Source organism: Gymnodraco acuticeps, unplaced genomic scaffold (genome assembly GCF_902827175.1).
Source record: "Gymnodraco acuticeps unplaced genomic scaffold, fGymAcu1.1, whole genome shotgun sequence".
NCBI classification, from domain to species: Eukaryota; Metazoa; Chordata; class Actinopteri; order Perciformes; family Bathydraconidae; genus Gymnodraco; species Gymnodraco acuticeps.
Window position 1 is genome coordinate 430,199 of NW_022990667.1, and position 24,038 is coordinate 454,236.

Genomic DNA, 24,038 nt, shown 5'->3' on the forward strand with positions numbered 1-24,038 from the left:
TGTATATGTGCGGCTGCATGCCTCACGCAGCTTCCAGAAATAGAAAGCAGGGCAAATTGTGAGAAGAGATGAGCGCCAACTGGGCCACACTGTCCTCAGGCCAGAGGTTCTCTCATACATATATATATACATATATATATATATATACACTTTTTCACAGGTCAAAGGTTAAAAGCATTCAGCACCCATTTCAAATATAGAAGCATACATTGTTCACAGTATTGTTACAAGCCATTATATATTTGTGTAGAATAGAATATCAGATGGTCTCACGGCTGTTATATTTACCTACAGAGCTTAAGTGCTGACTTTCACTAGTTCACTTCTTGTTTGTATTGGAGCAATTGTCGTGGGGCTTCCAGTAACTCGACTGGATACTGTTCTGCTTTCGTGGAACTGACGAGTGTTTACTACTGCCACATTTATAACATGGGTGTGAAGGGGAAGCACGAGTGTCATATTGCTGCCTTCACTGTGACCTCATGTATCCTGACCTCTTTAATCTTTGCTCCAATTAGCAAACTTCCAACCTGCCATACCCCGGGTGACGTCTGCCAATCTCTCACATTAACTCTGAAACAGATCATTATTTTATTTCATTTTTGTTTGAAAGAACCATGAAAATACATTTAAAAAATAATAATTCTCACCAAGCTTTAGATAGCACGATATACGAAAACAAGTATTTAAGTTATAAAACATAAATGAAAACAGCATTGGTCAGCCCTTAGGATTTATGTTTAAGTTTAAGAGCACATCGTTCCCTTTGTTGATATCATTCGGTTGTGCAAGTCATGCAGCTCAGCCAACCGTCAACAATGCATCTGTTTGGGAAAGATGATGCCTGGTAGTCATGGCTGCCAAGCAAACGAAGGTGTCATTGGGGAGATGGAGTGAAACACAAATAAATTGCAGCAATGATGTACTTACAAAGGTTGAACACAGGGGGGCACTCCTGCTCAAGCTAAGTCCATTCTGTGTGCATCTCTTCAGAACTACAGCCATGAAAATCATTTCACTATTAATACATCCTTCACAAGCTATATTTACATTTGAGTGATTGACACATTGTGTTTATTGACATCTTGTCTTGTGTGTGTGTTGTTTCCTCCTGCCGCGGCCTCTCTGGTGCCCACAGAGCAGTTAGTGTTGACCACCCTTAGGCTGGAGGCTTCTGACCTGCAGGACCCAGGCCAAGGGACTACTTTGTCAGCCCGCCTCACGGACAGGTTTGACAAAAGTGAGTTTGCTCGGATTAGACTGGATGACGCCACATTTGTGTCCGGAGTCCTTTTAGGTGCATGGCCACCAGCTATAGGAGCAGGTGTCTCCAAACCCCCGGCCCTCAAGAGCTACATGTTCTGCTACGTCTCTGGTTCTTATCTGAAATGATTTCCCTGCCGCGGACCCTGATAATCTGTAGCTCCTCGGGGCCTGGAGTGATTAATGCAGAAACCTTCCACCGCATGTGCGTCAAGAAAGTGGGGTCATGTCAGTCAGAGGTGGGAAGTAACTAAGTACATTTACTCACTGTACTTAAGTAGAATTTTGAGGTACTTTACTTGAGTATTTCCAAATGTATGCTACTTCTACTCCGCTACCTTTTAAAAGGTACATAATGTCATTTTACTTCACTACATTTATTTAACAGCTTTAGCTACTTTTAACAAAATGCATCTCTAAAAATTAAATGAGTAGACTAACTCTTTAAGTCAAATTGTTTTAAAGTTTGACAAAAGGTCAATCAGTATTTTGTCTACAGCAGTAAAATGCTACTTGATGCATTTTCTAGAAATGTCACATATATAAATATAATTATATACACATGTTAAGACCATTTCTCTGCACAATGATTACTTTTACTTTTTATACTTTAAGTACATTTAGCTGATAATACTTTTACTTAAGTAAGGTTTTGAACACATCCCTTTTACTTGTAATGAAGTGTTAACACAAATGAATTAGTACTTTTACTCAAGTAAAGCATCTGAATACTTCTTCCACCACTGATGTCAGACCATGCTAATGACGACAGATTGATTTCACTGGGCACTTTTAAGCTAGACTTTTATTACCAACACACATGCATGCTGTAGAACACAAAACACATCAGTGTGTGTGTGTACATGGCATGTCTATATACAGCATGTACATGAACATGGCTGCATGACACATAAGTGGATTTAGAGAGGAAGCACGTTGGTTAAAAGCATGTCGTATTGCTACGTTTTTCTGGCTTCAAACCCTGTATGTTCACCCCTATGTGTGCTAGCCTGGTCCCATACGTCAGTGTGTGTGTGTATATTTGTGAATATGCATACATTTGTGTTGTGTGTGTGTGCTGCTGTGTCACCTGTAGGATTATCAGGTTATATATTAGCAGCAGGTGAAGTTGCAGAGCAGACACAGAGGGGATTATCCTGCTCATTACAGTGGCTTCTTAAGAGGCTTTCTTGCCTTACTTCTTACTCGGTTGCAAATGGAGCCACTGGGACCTCCTGAGGCTAGTTCGACCAAGAACTGCAGATAGGGGCCTGCGGGTCGGGGACGGGACAGCCATGGGACGTGGAAGTCAGCCGAACCGACGACGCTCCGTTGGTAATGCTATTCTAACCTCACAGCAGGGTCGTAGGGGGAAGATCTCTAGTGTTTTCTCACGAGATTGAAAGGTTTTGAATCAGCGTTTAGCTCAAGAACACGTTGGCAGGCTCGTGGCTGTCGGGGGATTAAAACCTGAGACCTTGCTGTTACGGGGCAATAACTTTGCGGCTATGTTGCCAACTGTGGAAAACAAAATGTACTGAGATGCTCTCTGATTGCCATAGTGCTTTTTAAGATAACAGAAATGTGTAAACCGCCAGCATCTGTCCTACGTTACTTAAAGGTCCCATGTCATGGCCATTTCTACTGATCATAATTCCATTGTTGAGGTCTACTAGAATAGATTTATATTGTGCAATTTTCCAAACTCACATTGGTTTCTCAAACAGCATCTCTATGTGTATTCACTCTCTGTCCTAAATGGCTTGTTGGAGCTCCTGCCCCCCCCCTCCCTATGAGCCCAGTGGCCGTCTGCGAGACAGCGAGACACACCGAAACCCAGCCCGAACACACACACCCGCAGCCTGGCTGGGAGTTTGTGTGTGTGCTCATACACCGACTCACAGCCTCGCCGCGTCCCGCCGTCTCAGGGAGGAGAAATCGGCGGAGCTGCAGCTGAGAAAAGATTGAGTGTGTGTGTGTGTGTGTGTGTGTGTGTGTGTGTGTGTGTGTGTGTGTGTGTGTGTGTGTGTGTGTGTGTGTGTGTGTGTGTGTGTGTGTGTGAGGAAGTCTGAATGTAACGGCTCCAGGGATTGGTCTATTTGGACCAATGGGTCCATTTGGGTATGGGCACGTCACTGTACCCAGGAAGAAAACAATGGAAAAAGAGAAATGTCCAACGAGGCGTTCTGGGGCAGCAGACAGGTCTTTTCTGTGTTAGAGTTTTACTCGCTACAGGGTGTACTTTGAGGGTTTGTGACTCTGCAGACCGTTTACATGCAGAACAAGCTACATAACAAACAAGGGGACGGGTGATAACTGGAAAAACATGTCATGGGACCTTTAAATCAAATGTATTTTACACAACTGTATAAGGTCAGTTGAAAGCAATAATATTAAGTTTAGATAAATATTATATTAGGTTCAACTTAACATTATTACTTTCAACCAACCTAATACAGTTATGTGACATTTCTTGACATAATACATTTAATTAAAGACAGCATTTCAGTTTTTTCATTTAACCTTGTCGGGTGCTTCAACAGGATGATTGAAGCTATTCTTCTGTGACTGCTGTTTTGATTATTTCCTTTCTGGCTCATTCCACTCTGGTTGAGGTGTTTGAATGAAGTGCATTAAACATGATTCAATTAAACATGTAAGCCCCGAAAGCTTTTATTTATGCCATTTAAAAGCACAATTCTGGCAAGTCTGTGCTAATTAACGCGACGGCTGTTTCTTGAGTCTTGGAACCGAGGCACAGCTTCTGGTGAAATATGCTCTGCCATACTGGAAAATGTGGATGAATTATGCAGCCTGTCTCTATCAATTATTCAGCAGCCAGCTTGCTTTTTAGCAGGAAAACTTTGGCTCCAGTCCAGGGAAACTTGGGGCTCAGCCCAAAAACCAAAAGTTAATACTCCATTTTAAGATATTATGAAGTGAGAGATCTTCAAATGACATGCATGATGGATTTAATTGTCTTTGCCCTTGTTCTTCGTAAGGGAACAGTTGATTTTATCGGCCCATTGTGTAAAATGTGCTTTAATAGGCTTCTAATGACACAACTATATGTTAAGAGAGATAGTAAAAGGGCTGTTAAGCTTCCCTTTAATGGACGGATGTTTGGCTTATTAATGTTGTTTAGAAGAAAGGGGACACGTCTTGTTTACGCCTCACCAACCAAGTGGGTGTTTGGTAGAGCAGGGTATGAGATCAAAGTGTTTGTCGAGGTTCGGATCGGTCTAGTCTTACCTGTCCTGGTCGCAGGTTATCGGACCTATATGGTACCTGGATGCTTCACGTGTAATTGACCTGGCTGTGACTCTGCTGGGGTTTTCTGCTGACTCATCTGTGGCACATTGGTAATGAGGTTGACTGCGCTCCATCAGAGATGAGTAACCGAGGCATTGATCCCTCCTCACAAATGAATCGGAGCTGAAGTGGGCTGCTGAGAAAACGGCTATTGATCTGCTCAGAAAGGTAGAGGGTTAAAAGTGGAGGTAATAGCACAAAGAAGAATAAGCAACCAGGTAGAGAAAGAGTAGACCATCAATAACTCCTAAGTGGTTACAAGCCGATCCTCCTACTGTATGAAATCATTAAGAGAAGTTCATGAGATGGAGAGACTGACCTTTATTAAGACTAAGAAACAACTGGTGTCCTTGAAGATGGTCGAAATGTTTAAAATATATCTCGAAATGAATATGATTGTGAATATACCCTACTCAATTACTATGGAGAACACTAATTCTATTAACCTCGAGGACACTTTGCAGTTATCCATAATACTCAGGAATATTTCTCGTAACTCTAGATCGCATACGTGCTGAAGTTGCTTGTTTATTGTGTCGTTTATTGTCTGGAAAAAATCAATAAAGTCGTAGTGTAAAAAAGAAAAAGGAAACCCTGAGAAAAGATCTGAACAGGATTGCTTCGTGATAGGACCGTGATCACAATGTTTGTCACCCTTCACTACCTTTAACCTTCTATCATCTTCAGTCATTTCCACAATCACCAGCTATCTTGATTGACCTCAGTGCCATTCGCAGTGTGAGTGCAGGGCAGAGATTGTGACTTATAGCTCTGTTAGGTGCAGGCGTAATAGCCCAGTCAGAGTTATAGAGATGAGGGATAGGCTGCCTCATTATCATTCTGCTTGGATAGACTTTGACCCTTGCTCTCTCGGCTTGGTTTGGTGAAGCACTAAGGTTGTAGTTTTTCAGAATCAGAAATCAAAATCAGAATTCCTTTATTAGTCCCACAGCGGGGACATTTACAGTGTTAAAGCTAAAGTGGCCTAGCAGGTTAAAAGGGCATGCAATAATAAAAGAAAAGCAGACATAAGTAATAAAATCAACATAAAGACAAACAACCATGGTTAAAAAAGGGTAGCAGCAATTTAAAAAACATGTCTATGAAGTGTTTTGCTCAAAGTACCAAGCAGATCACCCATTCTAGCCATGCCTCATATCAAAAGGGCTGATTTGGGGTATAAAGGTTTAAAAAAAAAAGAAAAAAGGAGGGGGCTGAGTTCATGCGGGACCCGGCAGCTACTGTCTAAACTAAATACTGCCGTGATGAAATTACGTCATATCGGACGCAAATCTGGATCAGCTCCGTTGCAGCCCCGTTTATAGAGATTTGGGTACGGAGGAAAAGAGAGAGGGTTTTATTTTTCTGACGCTGCGTGAGTTCCCCGACACACCAAGTGCATTTTGCATGATAGGTCCCCTTTAAGTAAAACTAAGTGCTGAAACGGCATTACAAAACAGTTTTTAGACGTATTTTATAAAAATAGGAATTTCTTACATATAAGTGATTTTAGCGATTTAGTGCGATTGCAAATAAGTGTTTATATTGCACATTGCAGGTTTATGGCACTTTAACGGTGATGTCGGTCTTTAAAAATGGTGGAATGACTATGAATTTTAGTACAATAAAAAGTGGAATTTTACCTCTAATAAATACAAAATCCAAAGAAATGGTCTGGCTTAGATAGAATAATCTCCAGATGCACTTCAAAGTGTATTGTACACGTTTCCGGTAAACACACACAACTTAATGTCTCTTTCTATGTTAAAGTGGAGTTCTCGATGTGATTATAGTGCATCCAGTATAGATAAACCTGGCAGTTTTTCGTCTGGGTCGCTTTACAATTCATCGCCTGCTTCACAGCGGCAGGCTTGAGTGGGATATAATGATATTTTGGATATTGAGGGGAGAGAAAGGCCCGGATTGTATAGTGCTGCAGAAATAGAGTTTCAAGACTGCGGAAATTCAATCTGCTAAACCCTGGCAGTGCTTATTCGTTTCTAAATTATTTACGCAATTAGCCTGTTGTTGTTTTAACTTACAGCCTCGCTCACAGACAGACACAATGCAGTCATACCAAGAAACTAGAAGATCCCACAAAAATAAGAATTACACTTCAGCTCTCACAGCTTGTATGCTGGAATGTAATTTAGTAAATATACTCAAGTATTTTACCTAAAAAGTATTTTTGACATAATTGTACTTTACTATCTAAAATTGGCTCAACATTCACAAACTAAAACATTAACAGGCTCTTACATGGGTTTGTTAGAGATAAACACACAGGATAATATAGTTTTCCATACTAATATAACACTGCATGCTGATTGCTTTTAGTTTAAATAATTTAAGTATATCAAGCTGCTAATACTTCTGTACTTCTACTTAGGTAACATTTTAATTCAGGACTTGTAATGGAGTATTTTAAACCGTAGTATTTCCACCTTTACTTTTCAACCTCTGCTTGTTGACATAGTATTATCAGACAGGATGTGACCTGCTTCCCAGTAAATGCACTCCAGGTAATTATATTTGATCTCATACTGGATTTGCATCTATGCAAACTACTGACAAAGTTGTGAATCACGCAGTGAGTGGACAGGGTTGTTGACATAGTATTATCAGACTAATGACAGGATTGTGTGGTTTACCTGTAGCTTTGCAGATAAATGCACTCTAGATTATTCATTCATTGCATTCTAACTATCTATGCAAACTATTGAGAAAGTTGTGAATCCTCCAGTGAGCAGACACAGGATCACAATAAATGATCTCCTGATGCATGGCTCCTGCCTCATGGATGTCACTTGACCCGACCACAAGATCTCAAGGCGATCTCAAGGCGATATCAGGCTTCTGGCCCTTTAAAAGCGGAGCCCAAGCTTTCCCCTCCGCAGCACTGAAACACTGAATGGCTTCCTCCTGTTGTTGAATGCACTAGTGAGGCGCTCGCTATCAAATCGGAGTTTTAGGGGCTCGTTAAACCCGATAAAAAGGCGTTTGGAGGCGGCAGGTGGCCAGATGACACGGCGGCGGAGCTTGCAGTATCTTTCACCGGGAGTTTACTCAGCAGCGAGGCCTAAGGAGGAGCGAGAAGGCTCGGGCACGCTGCATCTATCCACACCCAGGTCCGCTGTAGCAGCTGAGTAAACTGAGCAGACCTGTTTGCATTGCTCTCACAATTTCCCTGCAGAAACATACATACTATCAAAATTAAGGGTAGAAAATAGTCCCGCTGCAGGAGAGCGTGCAGGGAGATCCCGACGCGTAAAATGGTTGGAGATGACAAAGCCTTGGCGGGGTATGGGAGGCAGAGGGGGGAGGGGGGGGGGGGGGGGGGGGGGGGGGGCGACATGATAAGCGTGCCCCCTCTTCCCACTTTTTTTTAGCATCATTTCTGCATGTAATGACAGTCGTTATGCACGCCGGGTCTTCTCCTCTCCTGTGTTACATATGGACAGGTTGCTGATAACATAACACACGGCGTGTTTGTTCGCCATTGTGCATCCCTCAGCACATCCATTATACACAGGGGGGTCCCGTGGGCGTGTGTGTGCATTGACGGTACCTGCATAATAATACTGAAAGACAAGGGGGGTGTTTATACCGGGAAACGTCATTGAATCGACCGCACCGGCTTCAGCACACATCAGCACAGAGTAGCATATCCTCTAGTCCTGATTGGGAGCCTTTTGAACCTCGTCCGTCTGTGTGTGTGTCTCTCTCCCACTATCTCCCCCCCTCTCTCTGTCTCTCACCACCTCTCCACTGACACTCACCCAGCCTCGCCTCTCTCCCATCACTCTAACGGTGCAGGACCTGCGTGCTCGTCCGGAGGATACCGAAAGGCAGATGATGAGATGTCCGGGACTACTTCCCAGGCGGATCCGGTAGACGCCACCGCCCGATCGGTGCTGCTCAACGGGACACAGACCACCAAGTTCTGCGACAACCATGTCAGGTGAGTGGGCTTTCACTGCATGTTGTGTACCTGAAATGCTCTGTTTTTCACCTACTACTCCTACTACAGCATGCTTTGTAAACAGCATGGAGAGTATATCAAAACTGATCTGACTTTTATTTTCGGTTCATTCTGAGTGATAAGCTCTCTATCAGTGTGTCAACTTCAGTTTCAGTAGAGTATTTCAATTGTTGCTACTTTGTACTTCTACCCCACTACAGTTCAAAGGTACATCATGTGATTTTACTCCACTACATAAATGAACAGCTTTATCTACTTTTCACAAAATACATGTCTAAAAATAAGTCACCAAGTCATTTAAATATTTTACAAAGAGTCTACAGTAAAACGCTTATCCAGACATGTCACATATACAATTTTATAAACACCATTTTTCTGCACAACTTTTACTAAGTACATTTTGCTGATTGATATGATGCTTGGTAGCAAACAGCCGGTCGAGTAGATGAAAATGTATCTGATACTTTTTCATTATTGTCTGTTTATTCAGAGGTGGTGATAAGCTCTCTGAGTGTGTTAACTTCACTTCCAGTATTTGGGTCAGCTTCTTCTGTGTCTTCCTAAAGGACACTGCAGCTTTCTGGATATTTGCTTTAGAGCAGCTTTACACCCGTATTGTCAGGTTGAAGGACATCCTTGTATGTTTTTCCTCCCGTCATGACATGTGCGGCGAGCAGACTTTGGACCACTGAGGATTAGCTTTTTCTCTCTCCCTTAAACATGTCTCTCTTTCTTTTAGTTTTGCTTTAAATCGCAGGTCAAGCTCTATTGATAAGGCTTTTTTAATAAGTCACCGATTACTACACCTATGACCTAGGAGGCTGATGTATGTCTCTGCCTGAAGTCCACTTGGGAATCTCGGCTTAACAACTTTACATGACTGTGTTGCTTAATCAAATGTCCTAATGAATATTCAATGCTGCCGATAAGAGTAAAGTAACCACACTTGCCTGTGTTTATTTAGCAAGTTAGATGCTGCGTATCACAGTGCACTGAGATTTTTGACAAATTGTAAAGCACTTACGCATCACTGTACCCTGTATACCAAGGCGGTTATGCCATCACTTACTGTACGGAGGCTCAGTCACTGGTACTTTTTCATTTACAAAGCCATGTTGGATAAACTACCATCTTATATCTGCTCCCTGATCTCTCGGCGAATTGAAAGTACTTATTGCCTGAGATCGCATGCTGTGGTTTTATTAAATGTGCCAAGTGCTAGGACTGTCTTAGGGAAGAAAGCTTTTAGATGTGCAGCTCCACTAACATGGAACAGTCTGCAAAAAGAATGGAAAATTACCAAGCTAGTACTGTTACATGTTTTTAAAGCTCGGTTGGATGCTACTCAATCAGATGCTGTTGGTACCTGTACATGTGGTTAAATATGTAAATTGTAATCCCTGTACATTTTGCTGTATGATGTCCTTTTGTTGTTCTGTTGTTTATGTCTTCTTGTGGAACCTACTGCTGCAGGTCTCCCTTGAAAAAGAGATCATTGATCTCAATGGGATTTTACCTGGATAAATAAAGGTTTTGAATTTGAATTGAATTTATTTCAGAAAGCGCCTTAGCTGTGTGTGTGATTTATGAATCCTAAGAGGTTTAGTACTTGTCGTCAGGACTTTTTGTGATATAAAGTGGACTACTAAGTCTTGAAACACAACAGCAAAACGGCGGTAAAAAAAATGACTTGGCATAAGACGGTTGGATATTTACACCCCTCACCAGCCAAACACTAGTAATCTATTAAGTGTTGTTAATATATAATAGCCATTTAGGTGGTGTTACCAAAAAGCTTATTTTTCAGCCTGTAGGCAGTCATGAGCAGTGTCATACTAAAGTGAAGAAGTCTCTTTTATAAGTATCATCCTAAGTATTGTCTGCATATTTCATGGGTTGTTTGAGGCCGTAATTATTGTATTTACAGTTTAAATTAGACAGTTTAATTTGTCCCATGTCTTTATCTTTTATTATTCCTATTTGTTTGCACTTTCTGTGCTTGGCGCCATTGGGCTGTTCTGTGAGTTGAAGGATTGTCATTGACATTCAGCGGTCTGCCATTTACTGTCAGGAGATTTCATTTCACTTTTCAACAGAGCCTATTTGAACTCTAGGAATAAGATTAAGGTGAGTGCTCCCTGGCTTCTCTCATTGGGTCACATGTGCCCTGCGCTGCATGCTGATTGGACAGCCAGGAGCACTCTGATGTCCCTGTGTTCCTGTAACTCTTTAGTTTACGTTTGAAAGGTTCAATAGCATTATTGATTTCTCAGAGATTAAGCCTTGTAGCTTTTATCTGTGTACTCGACTGGCCTCCTCTCAAATCCCTAGGCCTTCCACACTTTCATATTTCACTGTGGATGTGTTGATGCAAACTGAACGTTAGTGCAGCAAAGTCATCTGCTCTTTTATCCTTCAAATCTACTCACCTTGGTTTGCTTATTGTGTTCTTCCACTTAGGGGGATGACTTCTCCCTGTCTTCAAAAGTATTTTCTTTCAGCCTATATAAAGAAAACAGAACTTTCCCTTATTCAAAAACATGTCAATGCGGCACAGCTGCAGGAGAGCCTCCCCCTGTAGCTAACAGCTGCTTACACCACCAGTATGTTGGACGTCTACAGAATGAAAAATAACACACAGCTCGATGCCCGCTCCAATGGAAACGTGTGTGTTTGTGCGTGTACGAAATGTGATATCACTTGACTTTGATTAGATTAAGGCAGCTTTATCTACTGGATCGTAGGTGTAGTATCACCAACTCTGAGCTATGCAAAGCATCGGGGTCAGGACAGTGTGAGTGTGTGTGTGTGCGACAGCTGTTGCTACTCGTCTTGTGTGTAAAGTCGTGCTCTTTGTAGTTTTGTGTGTGTGTGGGTGAGACGGATGGAAAAAGCGGTTCACCTCATGGAGATTCTGGACTGTGATGGGAGGGTTACTTTTTACCCATTTGGTCAATGCACTTGTTGCACTCACTTTCCATTAAATAAACACTCCTACCATTCACTCAGTCCGCACAGGAAATAAAAAGGCAGTCCTTTAATTGGATGTGGACTTCTATTTTTGTATTTTTAGCGCCTTGAAAAGCTTTTAGCTCCTGGCTAAAATGAAGCCAATCAATACAGCTGTCTGATCAATACTGCTGATTAACAGACAAGTTGAGGTGGCCAAGGTTTTTTCACCTATTTTATACGTCTAAATTTGGTTTGCTGGATTTAAAGTATTTGATTATTTATAGGTGTGATGTGTGTGCACCCCATCATGGCACTCAATTTGCCCTCTGGACTACAATTGAGTGTTTGCTGCAATATTGAAACCCAAATGGATTCAGTTACTCAGAGAGCGTCAGGTGAAAACACCATTAGCACACAATTTATGCATGAATTCAAACTTTAGCTAATGCATTACCTGCTCTGTCTCCATCTGTCTCATTATAAACAAGTCGTAAAGTGTTTTCTTCTTCTTCTCTTCTGCAGTACCACCAAGTATGGAGTCCTCACCTTCCTGCCCCGGTTCCTCTATGAGCAGATCAGGCGCGCTGCCAACGCCTTCTTCCTGTTCATCGCTCTCATGCAGGTAAACCCCACGCACACAACTGCACCAGTGATCGCCGCTGATTCCCACCTACGCTGTAGATGACACATCCTGAAAATGTATTAAAACATTCCAGGAATCCCACAAGCTATTATGAGTTATGGATTATTGAGTATTTCTCTACATGCCTAAAGCTAGTATTTGGTACATTTCCTCCAGGTCTTATTCGGGAATATCTGGGAAGTCCATTCTCTCTGAAAGCCCCCAGATAAACTTCCTGGAAGAGCCTTTCAATGTGTAACAGATTTAAGGTGTACATTATTGAGCATTTCTTTTAAACCAGAGAGTGTGGGATGGTAGTTTTGGTGATTCCCATCTTGTTAGTAATAGACGTCTTGACAATAATGTTACAAAGGCCATCAGGTCCAGAGGCAGCTGAGAGATGACATGTATATCTCATCAGTCATCATCAATCATAGGAGCTAATGCCTCCCTGCTATCTTAATCCCCACAAATGGGAGCAGATGATGGACGCTTGTTTTGTTTATCCCTCTGTTATCTTCATAATAAACGCTGCACTGCTTTCCAACACGGCTCTGCCCCCCCCATCAAAGATTAATCACATTCAGAACACTCATTCATTATGCTCCACCTCCTTCCTGTTCTAATGTTTTCCTGAGAATCTCTGTAGTGCTATCATTATGGGTGCTTTCAGCCCCTTAACACCAGGGGCCTGTACTACGAAGCTGGTTCAACCTAACCTGGATATGTTTGAGTTAGCCGGTTGGCCTAATCCAAAACATACGCGCTCTCACTAAGCAGTCCTACGTTTTCCCTGAAGTTAGCCGGCTAAGCGAAAATCCTGCTTCGTAGTATACCCCCCAGCACTGATAACTCTCTTATCAGCAAATCCCCGATGTATCGCCGACGGGTCGCTACACCACGCTGGTCCCGCTCATCTTCATCCTCACTGTGGCCGGGATCAAGGAGATCATTGAGGACTATGTGAGTGTCTTTAACAGAAGGGACTACTTTTTGTATTTAAAGTATTTGTAATCATGTGATGATGATATGCCAGATGTGCCACAACACTGTCTGTAAATATTACACTTTATATGTGCAATATACCCTCACGCAATTCACAATTATTTTTCCTTTCAATTAATTTACAATCTGTAAACGGTACCAGCTACCATTTTATCCATCAAAACACATTACACAAATGTATAACCCAACAACAACAAATATTAATAAATATACTACTACTTTTTTCAACCTGGTGTACTTGTATGCTTTTTACTTATTGTGTTTTTTATTATTAATACTGTGTGCATACTTTAGATTTTTTAATATGTAAGTCTATTCTCTTTACTTACTTCTTCTGCTGTTGTGATAATGTACATTTCCCCTGTGCGGGACAAATACAGGAAATCTGGTTCTGATATATTAAAAGCTGCTTCTTCTGCGTTTTAACAGAAAAGACACAAAGCAGACAACACCGTGAACAACAAGACAACAATAGGTATGCGTGTGTGTGCTCGTCGACTGTCTGTGAGTTTTCCATGAGTGTGTCTAATCCTGTGGGTTTTCCTTTCATGGCTGACTGAATGGCTGTTGTCTGTCACTCACTATAGTTCGAGCCCCAGACAAAAAAGTTTAGTGGCCATGAATTGTGTATGAGTGTGGCTCTATAGGCTGACTGATGGCTGTGTTGTCCTTGTTTCTCAGTGCTGCGGAGCGGAGCCTGGCAGACCATCATCTGGAAACAGGTATCGCTATCATCACACTCTGCATCTCTGTCGCTCTCTCATCCCCCCAATGACTCAGTTTTACCATTGACTTAAATACTTAAAGAGGCCCCATTGTGCTTTTTAAGGTGACCTCATGTTCTGTTGCGGCCTGCCAGGCTTGTTTTTAATCAATTTAAAGCACTTGTTTTGAAAAGTGCTGTATAAATAAGTGTGTATTATATCAAAATGATTGTAAAGTAATACTGCAAGGGCACCTAGGATAGATGGTGAAAGCAAACACATTAATGTAATAAAAGTATGGTCTAGTTTTAGTTAAATTGGGGATTCAAATATAAAATGTCTTGGCTTGTTAAGTTATTCCATATTTTCTTCCTTTTGTGGCAGCACTGTAGTCTCTCAGTCTGCGCTTGCTCAGGATCTGTCTGTAAAATGATACTAGTCCAATTAGTATTGACGTTTCAGAGCCAGATAACAAGTGAGTTAGTGGGCAATCTTTCCAATATTCCACATAGTTGAATTATACAGTTTTCTGCACTTCCTCTGAACCAGTAAGCGTTTTCTTCCGGTGTCCGGAGCAAAATGAACCCCCTGTTCTCACGGAACAATGCATGTCCACTGTGTGTCCTTGTAGCACGAATAACCATTTTCTCTAGATGGGGTCTCTCTTAGATTGTACTCATTAACCGAGTCAAGCTGTGTACAGTCTTGCTCCAGCAGCTCAAATCAAATCAGACTTGAGTCTTTGTTGTTTATTGTACAGCAGGAATGTAGCCCCCTTGTTACGCAAGGTCAGAAAAGGTGGAGGAATTTGTTCCAGCTGCTCCGCTGACTCAATAAAGTCCATGTTAAAGAGAGGTGGTGACAAGATGTCCTTAAAATGCTCTCTTTTCCTTGAAATTAGGACTTTTCTTTTAACACCATTTTATTTTCCTTTTCTGTTATTTACATGCTTGTATTATTTTTATTTTTGCCTGTCTTGCTTTGGTTGCAGCCTAATCGAAAGAGTTAAAGCTACGCACCGCTGTGCTTCCTGTCACCTTATCTCAAGACTTCCTCTCTCTCTGTTGGCTGCCTCTAGGTTGGTCACTAAATAACCTGCTTCTTGTTTCCTCTCTCCCCCCCTTACCCCTTCCATGACCCCTTATCTTACCCTTGACTCCCCTCCTTCTCTTCACCTCCTTCCTCTCACGCTGTTGCACTGCTCCGTCCGGCCACCAGGTGGCAGTAGGAGACATAGTGAAGGTGACCAATGGCCAGCACCTTCCAGCTGACATGGTCATTGTGTCCTCCAGGTCAGATGTGTGTGTGTGTGTGTACACATGTTTGTCTGTTGATATATACATATATGTGTTCTGATAATGTGTTGTGTCTCACTTTCTAACTTCTAATTATTTTCATAATCAGTCTTTTGATTTATCGTTTGGTATTGTGAATTCTAATTCTAGATTGCAAGAACATAAAGTACTATCCGAAACAGTCAGTTATTATTAAGTCAATGGATTTAATATTTAATATTCTCAATGCTCATTGACTGATTTCCTGTTGGTTGATGTCTAACTAACTTTTAGCGCTTCAATATTTTGATGCCTCTTGTCCCCAGCGAGCCGCAGGCCATGTGTTACACTGAGACGTCCAACCTGGATGGAGAAACCAACCTGAAGATCAGACAGGTAAGAAACATCGCTATGTTTGTAAGGTTTCTCAATGCATGGTCAGAGAGGAAATTCTCCCCCTATTTAAATGTTGGCAAAGAAATATGTAACACTTCTCCTCATACGCCTGATATTTGCCTCCACTTGGGTCTTCTATCCATTATGTTTATTACAGTTTGACCCGTTTTGAATTATGATCCATGATTTACGGTAATGTACTCTGTTCTAATCCTGTTTGTCAAAAGTACTCCATCAAAAAACTTTCCTTGATTTATGACTTATGATTTTATTTCCCAGGGTCTCTCGCTCACGGCTACCTATCAGACCCTGGAGGATTTAATTGGTCTGTCTGGTCGTCTGGAGTGTGAAGGCCCCAACAGACACCTGTACGACTTCACTGGGACTCTGCGGCTGGAGAACCAGAAGTGAGAGAGACACACACAGTTATTTTTTCTAACTTGAAAGTCAAGAGTATTACAAATAAAAGTATGTTTGTATAAAACTGGCCAAGAGAGGAAGATACATCTATATAAATATCATAGATGTTTAAAGTCTTGCCCAGCTTTTCATACAGCAAAAAAATTGCATAAATTAGGAATTTATGAGAAAAATTAAAGCTTGAGAAGTGACTAGATAAGAAGGACTCAGCAGGTTGCTCTAAATCTGCATGAATGTCTCCTGTGTTGTTGCTGATTACCTCCCTCTCTCCCCTCAGTCCCGCTCCTCTGGGTCCCGACCAGGTGTTGCTGCGCGGCGCTCAGCTCAGAAACACGCAGTGGGTTGTGGGAATTATTGTCTACACTGGCCATGACTCTAAACTGATGCAGGTAAACCCAACCTGATGTCTGAATTCAGTAAATTATTTATAATGTGTGGCTTCAAGGCAGGTTTAATAAGGATCTGTCTCACTTACACATTAATAACCGGGAGCACATCCAAGTCTCTGTGTTTGGATTGCTGACAGATTTGTGTGTCAAATATGATTTGTAAATGAGTGACACATTTTAATTAGTGTTGAGTGTTGAAAAGGCTGCTGCGATTGACTTCTTCCCAGTGAAACCATTGACGTTCCATTAAAACTGAACCCTCATCCAGCGACATCTTAATGTGAGTGTGCTTGTGTTGTATTCATTGTTGCAGAACTCCACCAAGGCCCCTCTGAAGCGCTCTAACGTGGAGCGGGTCACCAACATGCAGATCCTGGTCCTGTTCTGCATCCTGCTGGTCATGGCCCTGATCAGCTCTGTGGGCGCCGCCATCTGGAACAAACAACACACCGAAGAGTCCTGCTGGTACCTGAACCGGGCCGGTGAGAACACACACACACACACGATCATTGTCGACCGGCTTTGTAGTCATCTCCAGAAGGTGTGCGCTGGATGTGCGCTGGGAGTGGAGCTCGTCGGGCCCGGCATGCTCCAATCACAATCTTCGGGGGCAGACCAGGAGATGGGTAGCCAATGACATCAGGGCAACCACACTGCTCATTTACATAGAACACATTCAAAACAGAGTTAACAGGACCGGGGAGGCAGCGGCCCACACACACACACACACACACACACACACACACACACACACACACACACACACACACACACTTCACCAGAGGAGGAAGAAGTACTCAGGTCTTGTACTTCAGTAAAAGTAGAGCAGTGTTTCTCAAACTTTTTCATACCAAGGACACTTAACCAATAAAAAAACACTCGCGGACCACCTAACTCCAAAAATATTCAAAAACACAGTTTTTCTAGAACAGATTACAAATCGCCTGAAAATGGTATAAACAAGTGGCAACATGTTTGATGAAGGTGTTGCGCTGGGCTATATCATGCAATCGAAAGTGAAACGTAAGCTCGCTCCATTACGGAGAAATTCCCGCGAGAGAGTGCGGAAAACTACCACCAGTGGTCCGCGGACCACACTTTGAGAAGCACTGATAGAGGTACCAGAGTGGATTTGTAATAGAAAAATATTATACTCACTTGCTTAAAGGTGGGGTAGGTAAGTTTGAGAAACCGGCTCGAGCTACACTTTTTCTTATATTCCATGGAATGCTCTTAACATCCCGATAGCAATGAATATCTTCAGTGCTTTGACAATAAATACATAAATAAATGTCATCTGTGGAAGCCGTGGCGCTGTAAAAAGCACGACCAATCATTTGAGCCGGCCCGGCTAAAGTAACTGGATGGCCTACCTGCCTGTCAGCCTTCCATCTGGGCACAAACTTATCTCGTGCCCTCATTGGTCATGTGCACGTTCTTGTGTGTTGGAGGAGGGGCTCTGTAAGGAAGTGGCAGATTTTCTCCAGCTGTGTATTTTCAAATTCTAGCGCACTCGAGCTAGTTTGTCCGAAATTACCTACCCCACCTTTAAATAATATAATTGCGTGATTCGTATTTGCTAATGTTTATCTATATTTACTACTTCTCACTTCTTAGCTAAGCTTGGGAACATTCCTTATTAAGAACATTTGTTGCAGTGTTGTTAGTTACACTCTATGTGCACCAACAGTATGACCTTCAGCTTCCTGATGTCCTCCCTAACTTCCAGAATGCTCCTTTCATTATCACCAAGCTCAACCCCTCCCTTTCTCCTCTCTCTGTGTTTTAAATATCCCAAACTCTACTCTTGGTCTTTCACTCTGCAGACTGTATGACAGCTGAATGGTTTGATTCTCTATCCACATTTGATAAATACATTCCCACCACAGCATTCAAAATGTTATTCAAGTAAAAGTACAAAAGTATTAGCATCAGAATATACTTAAAGGTAAAAGTAAAAATGTCTTCAAATTGGCCCATTTTAGAATAATATATATGATATGTTTTGATTATAATTACAGACGACATCTCCACTAACTTTGCGTACAACCTGCTGACCTTCATCATCCTGTACAACAACCTGATCCCCATCAGCCTGCTGGTCACTCTGGAGGTCGTCAAGTTCACACAGGCGCTCTTCATCAACTGGGTACTGTGTGTGTGTGTGTGTGTGTGTGTGTGTGTGTGTGTGTGTGTGTGTGTGTGTGTGTGTGTGTGTGTGTGTGTGTGTGTGTGTGTGTGTGGTGTGTGTGTGTGTGTGTGTGTGTGTGTGTGTGTGTGTGTGTGTGTGTGTGTGTGTGTGTGTGTGTGTGTGTGTGTGTGTGTGTGTGTGTGTGTGTGTGTGTGTGTGTGTGGTGTGTGTGTGTGTGTGTGTGTGTGTGTGTGGTGTGATGTGTGTGTGTGTGTGTGTGTGTGTGTGTGTGTGTGTGTGTGTGTGTGTGTGTGTGTGTGTGTGTGTGGTGTGTGTGTGTGTGTGTGTGTGTGTGTGTGTGTGTGTGTGTGTGTGTGTGTGTGTGTGTGTGTGTGTGTGTGTGTGTGTGTGTGTTTCCCGTCAACTGTGCCACTGTTGTCCTCCCACTTTGAAAGCATATCGTATAAATGATAACTTAAATCTGTGTTTCACATTTAAAGCCAAATTCCTTCTGACTTATTACCAAACGAATTTACAGTTAAAAGAACACATTTTTACAGAATCAAACCACATTTTATAGTGAATAAAAGGCAAACATGTTGAATGAATTTATAAAATCGACACTGGAAGACCACAGATGCTATACATCCCTAATTCAAAGTAGATATCATTATTTTTTTTCGGCAAAGAACATCATCCATTTGTTTTTAATACTTAGCTGCTATTCCCCCCCCTCAGGACATGGAGATGTATTACGCAGAAACAGACACACCAGCCATGGCTCGAACGTCCAATCTGAATGAGGAACTAGGACAGGTCAGTCTTCGTCACAATGACTCACTTTAAGATTGAAAATAGGTGCTAAGTACTTGTTTTTCTCCATGTTCTGTTCCAGGTGAAGTATCTCTTCTCCGACAAGACAGGGACTCTGACCTGTAACATCATGCACTTTAAGAAGTGTACCATTGCAGGACTCACATATGGGTCAGTCATCTCTCTTTTGTTTTCTTGTAAATTATTTATTTCTTCTTTATCTATATTTAAAGTCCACCTGCAAAAAGAAAGGTAGCTTAGAATGCCACCTAATGCAAATAACCTCCTTTAAATCTCTATTTTTATACCACATCATGTCTCGGACTAACTTGTATTAAAACATCAGCTGTTTATAATTGTATTGAACTAATCAAATCATCAACTGATTGATTCCTTTCCCAACACACCCTCATCCATCACTGCAGCCACTTCCCTGACCTTGACTGTGATCGTTCAATGGATGACTTCAGGTGAGTTTCCTCTGATCGGCTCATCTGGCTTCCTGACTTTCCTCATCATTTCAGGCTTTGCATGTGTTAAATAAATGCGCTATGATCACTAAAAACTCACCTATCATGGTCTGGAGTGCTATTCGAGTGCCAAACATATTCTTTTATTCTCAGTATTAGACATTATTTGGCCATAAATGTATTTTTCTTCAACAGCACTCTGCCGGCCAGCCCCAATAACTCTACAGAGTTCGACGACCCAACTCTAGTCCAAAACATCGAGACTCATGTAAGTGTGTCCCAAGCTTTCCTAACATGTTTTTATTTAAAGAGGCCCTAATATGCTCATTTGATGTCCCGCTCTTTAGCCTATAGAGAGGCGAAGTCCCTCCCTTTCCGGGGGACTTCCATGGGACCTTATTTCGGAAAAGTTATGTATTGAAGTCAATGGAGAGAGAAAGATTATATTTTGATCCCGTTTGAATTGTGCCACGAATTACACATATGATGTTTGTCAATTTAAAAGACAATTTTGCAAGTCAAGAAAATAAAAATGTGAAGTAACACTTTTTTTTGTGTGAAACCGCTCAATGAACTACATCTCCCGTCTCGCACCACACACCAAGACGGCCGTCACGTTGAAACATTTCACTCCTTCCTTTCAGAACGAGGCAGAAAGTATTAAAAGAGGTGAAAATCACTCCAAGTCTGGGCGCGTTGAGAGCTGTGCATACACACAAGGGGAGTTAGTCGGTTCCATGAGAGCCAGCATGCGGGACCGGGATTCTGGGATTTGTAGTCTTTCTAGTTGCGTATTTTTCCTAGTCTTATATTTCAACAGTTTTACGACAAACTGTGACTTTTTTGACACGGAAATGATTTGTTAAGATTGACAAACATCATATGTGTAATTCGTGGCACAATTCAAACGGGATCGAAAGATATGTTTTCTCTCTCCATTGACTTCAATACATAATTTTTCCGAAATAAGGTCCCATGGTGGTCACCGGAAAGGGATGGACTTGGCCTCTCTATAACGTACAATGTGTTGGAGCGCTAGCCAATTGGAACGCAACTGTTAGATACTGATGTCACTATTTTCCAGAAGAAAACAAAGGAGTCCAATGGAGGCTTTCCTTGGGAGGGAAGTTTGGGATTTTAGCCTTTGCAGACCATTTGCATAAACCTATAAAACACACTACATGAGAGTGTTGGGTTCAGAATTCCAGAAAAGACAGACAACTTCTAAGTCACAGGCAGCAAAGCTGTAATCTGTAACCACCAAATCCGTCAAGAGCCTCGAACCTCGTGCGACAATACATTTTATTACACAGGGCGTTGCCCGTACATTTATGATTGGTCAAGACTAGCTGAAGAGATACCGCAGTTTAGACTTGGTTCTCTTTGGTTGGTGCGCAGACTCAGATAGAGTCTCTTGGCAACACGATCCTCCAATCAGCATTCGGCCGGCCTGTGGAAGTCCCTCCCTACTCTGGCACCATCATACGTAATTTGTTTTGAGGAAGCTTCTACAGAAAAGTGGAATCTTGGTTATACTGATTCCCAGCTATGCGTGGGCGCGGAGCTAACCCAGGCGGCCAAGGCCATAGCCTCAATAACTCATTGTTCCTACAGTGCCTGCATCTGGCTTCTGCTACTTTCTATTGCAAGCTAAAACTTTCTTCTGACTATTCCCCTCGTTGGCATCTAACCCATCAGAACCTGGGATTAGTGATTGTGTCTATTTATTCTATAGTCATAGCAATCTCATGAGCACAATAAGCATATAATGTAATAATAAGAATCAGTCTTGTAATGTTATATAAAAATAGACTCCACAAGAGGGACAATTCCAAAAAGCATAATCGGGCCCGTTTAAATTAAATCTATCCTGCCCAAAAGAGACTAGAGGATGCTTATGTCCGCTCTGTTTGTGTGTTCAGTCCACGTCCCCTCAGATCTGTGAGTTCCTGACGGTGATGGCAGTGTGCCACACGGTGGTCCCAGAGAGGGAGGAAAACGGGATCATTTACCAGGCGTCTTCTCCAGATGAAGGAGCGCTGGTCAAAGGAGCCAAAGGACTGGGCTTCGTCTTCACAGCAAGAACCCCGCGTTCAGTCATCATCGAGGCTGTGAGTGTGTGTCTGTGTGTTTCAATGAAGGATGAGCGGCTTTTCACCAGAGCTGACCGTTTGTTGTTTATTCCAGAGAGGAAAGGAGATGAGCTATGAGCTGCTGAACGTGCTCGAGTTCTCCAGGTAATAATATGTCAATAAATGACTCTGTGATATGAGACTGTTCTGTGTTTCGATTCTAAAGCCACTGCTTCCTTCACAGTAACCGCAAACGCATGTCTGTGGTGGTCCGGACCCCCACCGGGAGGCTGAGGCTGTACTGCAAAGGAGCTGTATGTTATCTCCTTTTAAACATTTAATAAAGCAGTTTTTAAATGTCTTAAAAATGTTGTTTTTATTAATGCGTTTTGTCTTGTTTTTGCAGGATAATGTCATTTTTGAGCGTCTGACTGAAGCATCCCAGTACAAAGAGTTAACTATGGCTCATCTGGAAGAGTTTGCTACTGAAGGTAAGACAAGTTAGAGAGTGGGAGAAAGTAGTCATAACATCTGCTATGCAATCTTATATCATCCCATCCCTTGTCTTCAAACTGATCTTATTTCTTCCAAATTTCAAAACTTGACATTACTTAAACCCACCACTGATCATGTTGTCCTCGTCCCATCCGTCCAGGTCTGAGGACTCTGTGCTTCGCCTATGTGGACCTGGAGGAAGAGGCTTACCAGGAGTGGCTGAAAGAATACACTATCATCAGCACGGTGCTGAAAGACCGAGCTCAGAAACTAGAGGAGTGTTACGAACTACTGGAAAAGGTAAACACGACGTCGAGAGACCAGAATATTCTGAAACACACACTTCATGTTCAGGGTGTCCGCAGGGTCTTAAAAAGTATTAAAAGTTGATAAATCAATTTAGCGAAAATGAAGGCTATTAAAAAGTCATTTTCCAAGGTATTACATTTTGTAGCTTGTTTTCAATAAGTATATAAATGGTCCAAAGAGGTTGTATTCTACAGTGTGCCTGAATGTAATCATTGCGTAGGTGTGTAGTGTGATTCTGTGTAGTTTATTGATGGCATCCCGTTGGATGTGACATCATCTGAACAGGACATCGCACGCTCACTGCTTGATAGCGCGCAAAGGTCCGTTTACGCCGGTTGTTAAACAACATCGTTATGGGGAAATGCAAGTCTGCGTCCAAATGGTTGGAAGACAAGGAGGAAGGACAATCAATACTGTATATAGTCAATGTGAGGTAAAGTGTGTCGCCAATGTAACCGGTTAAAACTCAAAGTGGCGATGAGGTCTTAAAATGTATGGAAAGGGTCTTTAAAAAAGGTCTTAAAAGGTATTACATTTGACTTCAGGACTCCTGCATAGACCCTGATGTTATCCAGCAGGGGGCAGAGTGGCTCCATTGATTCCTACACTGATAGAAACATGATACTCATTCATTACTAATCTGTACATTGCAATACACAATTAGATGTCTCTAAGTATTAACTATATTGACTTTAAAGCAGATTGCAAAGACAGATGCTGGTGTTTATTTACTGGTCATCTTGTATTGACGTATGTATCTTGTTTACAAGAAATATAGCACTAAGTGGGGAATACGTGACAACAAATAATACAGATGTTTCAGAACAATAGGGTTTTTCTGAGGTTGTACTTATAGGTGGTAAAACCCAGGATTTAGAGTTAAGGGTCTAGGTGAGAGAAGTAAGTGAAGAGGGAAGAAAAGAGGAAGCAGGAGGAGGGGGGGGGGTGGGGGCTCAGACTGGGAGACCACAAGGGTAATTACCTGCACCAGGCTGCCAAAAGCCCCATAAAACTGAAGTCAACAACACTGCAGTGTTAACTTGTGTGTCTGTGTGAGCGTCCGAGTGTGTCTAATGAGGGTACACATGCATTTAAATGCTGAACAAATTAAAGTAGGGGGGGGGGGGGGGTAGGTAATGGGTTACTTCTTGGCACAAAGACACAGCTGGTACAGAGCTGCTGTACCAACCGAACTCGCTGGCATGGGGCTCGTCCTCTAACTAGATATGGATGATGAGCCCTCACATACCGGGACAAATCCTAAATATGATTTATTTTAACTCACTTATTCTGTGCCATTTTTAGCCTCTATCAAAATAGAGAGAAACTCACAGCTTTACTTTTAATTAATGTGCAATGTCTTTTCTAAGTGCTGCTGTGACCAGGGCCGGCTCTAGACAATTTGCTGCCCTCGGCAAGATTTTAGCTG

The 24,038-nt window shown here is 42.1% G+C and overlaps 1 protein-coding gene across 1 annotated transcript in view; it reads left to right on the top strand.

The window, feature by feature from the left end:
- atp8a2 (ATPase phospholipid transporting 8A2) overlaps nucleotides 1-24,038 on the top strand; it is a 57,779-nt gene that overhangs the window by 2,652 nt on the left and 31,089 nt on the right. Inside the window, exons 2-22 of the mRNA XM_034229660.1 lie at nucleotides 1,139-1,240; nucleotides 8,392-8,536; nucleotides 12,032-12,131; nucleotides 12,996-13,094; nucleotides 13,566-13,611; nucleotides 13,818-13,858; nucleotides 15,059-15,132; nucleotides 15,441-15,510; nucleotides 15,790-15,917; nucleotides 16,208-16,319; nucleotides 16,633-16,801; nucleotides 18,341-18,468; nucleotides 19,189-19,266; nucleotides 19,346-19,434; nucleotides 19,689-19,733; nucleotides 19,929-20,001; nucleotides 21,656-21,844; nucleotides 21,921-21,970; nucleotides 22,050-22,119; nucleotides 22,212-22,296; nucleotides 22,461-22,600. Coding sequence (XP_034085551.1) covers nucleotides 1,139-1,240; nucleotides 8,392-8,536; nucleotides 12,032-12,131; nucleotides 12,996-13,094; nucleotides 13,566-13,611; nucleotides 13,818-13,858; nucleotides 15,059-15,132; nucleotides 15,441-15,510; nucleotides 15,790-15,917; nucleotides 16,208-16,319; nucleotides 16,633-16,801; nucleotides 18,341-18,468; nucleotides 19,189-19,266; nucleotides 19,346-19,434; nucleotides 19,689-19,733; nucleotides 19,929-20,001; nucleotides 21,656-21,844; nucleotides 21,921-21,970; nucleotides 22,050-22,119; nucleotides 22,212-22,296; nucleotides 22,461-22,600 — 2,033 coding nt within the window. The remainder of the gene's footprint in view (nucleotides 1-1,138; nucleotides 1,241-8,391; nucleotides 8,537-12,031; nucleotides 12,132-12,995; nucleotides 13,095-13,565; nucleotides 13,612-13,817; nucleotides 13,859-15,058; nucleotides 15,133-15,440; nucleotides 15,511-15,789; nucleotides 15,918-16,207; nucleotides 16,320-16,632; nucleotides 16,802-18,340; nucleotides 18,469-19,188; nucleotides 19,267-19,345; nucleotides 19,435-19,688; nucleotides 19,734-19,928; nucleotides 20,002-21,655; nucleotides 21,845-21,920; nucleotides 21,971-22,049; nucleotides 22,120-22,211; nucleotides 22,297-22,460; nucleotides 22,601-24,038) is intronic.